The 6,000-nt window shown below is 36.1% G+C and overlaps 1 protein-coding gene across 4 annotated transcripts in view; it reads right to left on the bottom strand.

Moving 5' to 3' along the window:
- Positions 1 to 232: 232 nt before the first annotated feature.
- The window catches only part of LOC140133095 (cadherin-9-like), a 126,772-nt gene continuing 121,004 nt past the window's right edge, over positions 233 to 6,000 (bottom strand). The window contains exons 8-10 of one of the 4 annotated variants that reach the window (XM_072152744.1): positions 4,145 to 4,262; positions 3,800 to 4,051; positions 233 to 1,275 (exon numbers count right to left, since the gene is read on the bottom strand). In XM_072152744.1, the coding sequence (XP_072008845.1) occupies positions 794 to 1,275; positions 3,800 to 4,051; positions 4,145 to 4,262 (852 nt within the window). In that variant the 3' untranslated portion in view covers positions 233 to 793. Of the gene's footprint in view, positions 1,276 to 3,799; positions 4,052 to 4,144; positions 4,263 to 6,000 lie in introns of those variants that run through there. The other 3 variants (XM_072152743.1, XR_011855788.1, XM_072152745.1) reach the window with 3 other exon arrangements.

Here is a 6,000-nt window from a genome sequence, read left to right as displayed (position 1 = left end):
GGATACACTGGTAAATATTACACATTATCACAGAGCAGACCAAGTAGTCCCAGTAATAAAGTTCACAAGAGAAATTTGATGCAGAAATAATATTTTACAAAAACAGATTGGGTCTAACATTTGAGTGCGTACAGTAAGTCTTGGAAGCCTTTTTAGATTTGATAAGTGTAATGTAGTTTAAGTATCTGTGAGTTACAGATATGTATTATTACTATGCAAGGTGGAGAGGGAGGACCAGCAGTAATGTGCAAAATGGGATTCCAACATTTACAATGGGTCAGTACACATGAGCAATCTATACAGGGCCTAACTGGACATTTATAAATTAGTTTATTTTTTTCTTTAAATTAGCCAACATTTGTGTAACAATACATTTTTATTGCAAAACAGTATAAAAATATAGCTTTTCATAGGTAGAAAAATAGAGCAAACATAAATTACAGAATGGTAGTCAAATAAATAACATTCAAAACATTTTTTTCCAAGTAATTTTAAATATTTTTTGGTTTACTTTTAAATTATTCACCAACCTAGTATTTATTTACATTTTGTACAGTCAATTCAAAAATGGAATATTCATTAAAGGCACAACACAGTATTCCAGTATATTCTAATTACTTGAATGCACACTCCTTCAAATTAAGCATTATTCTCAACTTGTTATTCCATTAGTAACCATGGCATCAAACTAGATAACATTATATCTACAATAAGTAACCATGTAGGATGTAATTTAAATAGTTCATTACTACTAACAAAAAAAAAGAAAGAAAAAAAGAGTAAACATATTTTATCAGTCACTTTCATCCCCACCATACATATCAGCAAGTTTTTTAAATTGAGGCCCCCATTCATTAAGATAGTGGTAATCATGATTCTCATCAACATCAAGAGATTCCAGGGAGCTTAGAGATTCAGCAACGGAGTCATTACCTTCATATGCATAGGTTGCAAGTGAATCATATGGAGGAGCAGTTGTGTCTGCATCATTCTCTTTTATTCTCCGTTGAATAAAGTCTTGAACATCAACATTTTCCCACAGGGGAATTGTTTTCTGTATATGAAATATAGTGTCAGGAATTATGTCTCTTCTAAGTTTATTTTCCTCTCTAGCTTCAGGATTTCTTAGTGCTCCAATATCAAAAGCTTGTGTATCCTCTTCACCTCCTCCTTCATCATTATAGGTCACAACATTATCTCGCACATCATCCTTTGAAAATATTAATGGCTCTTTTTTCCTGTGTCTCTTAAGCGCTGAAAAAAGGACGACTAATGCTGCAAAGAAAAAAAGGAAAGTATTAAAAATGTTAAATGAACTAAATGGTTATAATGTAAGATTTGATTTAATAAAGCAAATATACATGATTATCGCATTCACGTACTGTAAATAGTGTTGTATATTTGTGTCCATTTTGGAATTTTGTTTGTATAGAATTTGTTCCGTATACAGTAATTAATCAGACTTTTTACTTATACTTTTTGGTAAAGAAATTATAATGTCTCATCTTTTATTTACTTTTAGTTGTGATTTGTGCCTTTCCTGGTGAGCAAAACTACTACTACAAAGTCTAAAGGTGACCTAATTGAGATGCTGATGTCCTGAAGTTGTTCATTTCTAATGCTCATTAATAAAATATCTATTAATCCCTTAATGACACGTGCCATAAAAGTATGGTGTAGGTGCATGGAGAGGGCTCACGGGCTGAGTCCTCTATATAGCCAGTAAGTCTTTGCTGCATATTGCTTACCGGTAACACCCACGATCAGTGCTAGCTTTGCTGGTGGCTTCAAAAAGATGGTGGCGCATGGGCGCAGTCATCTTGGTTATGATCATCGCTCCCTGTGACATCATCAGGGAGTGGTGATCAGTCTCCATGACAGCCTGACAGTCTTCATTTCATTGTAATGAATTAGGAGGAAAATCCTCATATACTGCCATACAGCAGGATGGCAGTATATGGTAGGATCAAACAGGCAACCTAGAGTTAAAGTACCCTAGGGGTATTAAAAATACTAAAAGTATAATTAAAAAAAGAAAAAAAATTATAATTAAAAAAAATTTTAAAATTCACCCCCCCCATTTCCTAGAACTGATATAAATATACATAACTATATATATAACATTAAAAATCATAAACAAATTTATTTCCGTGTCCAAAAATGCCAGATCTATCAAAGTATAATAACGTTTTTACTGCGTTTAACCCTGTAATGGAAAAATAGCGCCCAAGTTTGAAAATGGCACTTTTTTTGCCATTTTTTAAAAATATTTAAAAATTCAATAAAAAGTGATAAAAAGGTCATACGGTTCTAAAAATGATAGCATTGAAAACATCATCAAAAGTCGAAAAAAATTACACCACCGTCACCTCAGTATAAAAAAGTTATTAGCGCCAGAAGATGGCAAAATCCTCCCAAAAATATTTAAAATTCTTGTAAATGTATGAAAGTGGGTCGGTGCAATCATGGGGATACCAAATTTGTATACAAAGAATCAAGTAGATATGTAATTTGGGGTCCACAGTGAAAGCCATAAAATCCAAGCCAACATTAAAACTGTGCAAATGCGTTTTTTCCCCATTTTCACTGTGTTTGGAATTATTTTCCTGCTTCCTAGTACATGGCATGAAATATTAAATACCATCACTAAGAAGTGCAATTTGTTACTCTGAAAAGAAGCCCTCATGGAGCTCTTTTCGTGTAAAAATAAAAAAGTTTTAGATTTTTGAAGGTGAGGGGTGAAAAATTGAAATGCAAAAACAAACAGGGGCCAGGTCATTAAGGGGTTAATATTTGGTTAAATAAATGTAGTAAAACTTCAGAAAAATATCTTTTATTTCTGACATAGTCCCTTCTAAGGTATGACATGCCTTGCATTGTATGTGACCAGTTTTATGCCAGTCTGACTCTGACTTGCTAAATAAATCTTGACTTTACACATTGGGGCTCATTTACTAACGGTCCGTTGGACACATTTTCATCGGGTTTCCCAACGATTTCTGTTTTGCGCCAAATTGCCCCGAGATTTTGGCGCACGTGATCGGATTTTGGCCCCTCCGGGCAGCCTTGCACGCATCAGAAATTGGGGGCGTGGCAGTCGGACAACCCAATGGATTCGGACAGCACGCAAGATTTAACAATTAGAATTGTGCCGCAAGACACATGCACCAGGAAGAAGGTGAACTCCAGGGGACCTCGGCACTGAAGCGACACATGCAGGAAATTGGACGCACGACCTTAGTGAATCGTGGCAAACACGACCCTGCAAGTCATTCTGCCCCATTGTCTGTTAGGTAATATATTTTTTTCTTCTACAAATCTGCTGCCATTTTCTCAAAAACACCTTTGTTTAATTGTGGACTAAATTTAATTTTATATAAACATGACTTTTCCTTCTCCACACTCACAGAGGTCATGTAGCTGAAAGTCATGTAGCTAAACCCTGCCTTAAAATAAGTGTATTGTGTTTAAACTTAAAATTTTGCTCAAATTCTGCATATGTAGGTAGAGAAATGTATTTACATGAATGGGGGGTTGTCCTGTTTTCTGTGTGTAAAAAGTGTAGAATAGGTCTATACTCTATGGAAGCTTGAGTTCCATAAAAGAGCTGATTTCTTAGATGGCCAAGAGTCTATTTCCCACCAATCTGATGATGAAATAAAGTACAGATCAGTGAAATTACAGTCCTAGATAACTAGATAAAAAGCAAATATATATGTTTTTAAGGTATCACAGATACAGTATTACATTGTATGTATACAAACATGTGAGCAAGACATATTGAAGAAAAAATACTCACTGAGAAGTATGATGATGCAAAGTAAAATTGCAACTAAAGCACCAGTACTTAGTCCAGCGGGTAGTAAGAAAGCTTCAGCACTGCATGACTTGACATTTCCTTTGCTGTCACAGGCACATACCTGTATAGTTAATGTTTCAGTACTGCTCTGAACTGGATAGTCATTGTCAAAAATAATTATTGGCAATGTGTATGTACTTATTTTATAACGATTATATCTGTTTCTTTTTGTTAAAACACTTGCTGTGTTGTCTGAAATTTCAAACAAAACAAGAAGTTATGATCTGTGCATGAGAAGAAATGACATTGGGTAAAATAAAGATACATATATTTCATATACTGTACCTTTATTGTCTACAACTGTGAAATTTGGATTGATGTAAAATTCTGGTACCGTTTCAAAGAAAAATGTGTGTCCCCGTGGAGGTTCATCTTTGTCCACAGCACTTACAGTCTGCACAAGCTGTAAACAAACAAACACTTTACAGAGTGGACTTGCCAAATATCACTTTCAAATTTATTGTTCTTCTGTGGAGTATAAAACAAATATGCTGGAGTTGCATTTTGAGAGGAAGAATACCTGATTCAACAATGCAAACCCATTACTGCATCTCTTTCTAAAACATTCTATAAAAAGCAATATATGGATTTGTATTATTCAATTCACAATTACATTTTTTGATATAATAAGAAAGTATTTTGCAAGTTGCTGAAACTGGCAAAATACTATCTCAAATTCTAATGGCAATTCCAGGGTATGATACTTTTTCTGATATTTTTAAGGTCAAATAATAAATTGGGTAAAAAGTTAATTGCACAGCAAATGGCACAACTACCCGTATATTCCGGCGTATAAGACGACTTTTGAAGACTGAAAAATCTTCTGTCTGGTCTGGGGTCATCTTATACGCCGGTAATGTTTCTCACCTTTCCCGCGATCCACCGAAGCTCCGCTGCTACACTCCGGCCGCCGGTGACAGCTCCGTGGGTGCCGGCGTCCCAGAGAATATGGCGTCGGCTTGCGGCTGGCGTCATATTCTGTGAGCCGCCAGTGCTCAATGAGCTGTCACCGCCGGCCGGAGTGTAGCAGCGGAGCTTCGGTGGATCGCGGGAAAGGTGAGAAGCTGTAGAGAAAAATTAGAGAGGAAAGAGTGGGGGGGGAACATTATTATAAATATTACAAAACAAAAATCCCTGGATGACAATTCAGATGTTTGGAATGTGCTGTATACTAGGGGGGGGGGCAGTTTGGCTATATACAGGGGGCTGGCTGTATACTGGGGGGACTGGCTGGCAAAATACAGGGGGAGCTGGATGTATACTGGGGGGACTGGCTGGCAATATATAGGGGGGGCTGACTGTATACTAAGGTGGTTGTTTGGCTATATATAAGGGAGGGCTGGATATATACTGGGGGGGCTGGCGGTGGTATATGGCATAGTAGTTATATTCCTGTACATAAGGGGCAGTATTATAGTACAGTATGGTAACATTTACAGTAAAATGGACGATAGTAATGTTGTTGTTGTATGCCTTATGTTTGTGAGCAACAGTTTTCCTGCTATATACCTGCGTGTCATAAGAATTTAAATTAAAAAAGGACCATGTTAAATTCAAATCTGTTTTTTTTTAATTTTTACCGGTGTTTTGTATGCGTTGGAAAAGGGGTAGTCTTATACGGCGAATATGTCTTAAACTCTATATTTTAACAGGAAAGTATGGGGGTCGTCTTATACACCAGGTCGTCTTATACGCCGGAATATATGGTAGGTTTTATTATTAATTCCATTTCATTTTGATTTTTTTTCCAGCTTTCCACTACAACATATGGAATATCAAATGGTGCCACTGGTAGGTACATTTTGTATACCATAAAAACCCTTATATGTCTATATATGGGAAAGATTTTAAAAAGTTATGACTTTTGGAATGAGAGGTAGAAAATTGAAAATAGAAAAGGGATGCATTCTGAAGGGGTTAAAAAATCAAGTAGATAGATTTATCCGTATTTTCGTACCACCATTACAGTCCCACAGCACAAATTCTGCAACATTTGAAGGTGTTTGTGTGGGACGGCCGCCTGTTAAAGCAGAAAAGAATTAATATGATCAGACCTCCTTGGGTTGGATTGAAAAAGTCAGGCTTACAATTGGCTTTCCAGTTTATCCCAAAAATGTTTGAATATTGAGTACAGTGTTCTT

Source organism: Engystomops pustulosus, chromosome 5 (assembly GCF_040894005.1).
Source record: "Engystomops pustulosus chromosome 5, aEngPut4.maternal, whole genome shotgun sequence".
In the NCBI taxonomy this organism is placed as follows: Eukaryota; Metazoa; Chordata; class Amphibia; order Anura; family Leptodactylidae; genus Engystomops; species Engystomops pustulosus.
The sequence above is the reverse complement of the archived record's forward strand: the minus strand, read 5'-3'. Positions and strand labels throughout refer to the sequence as shown.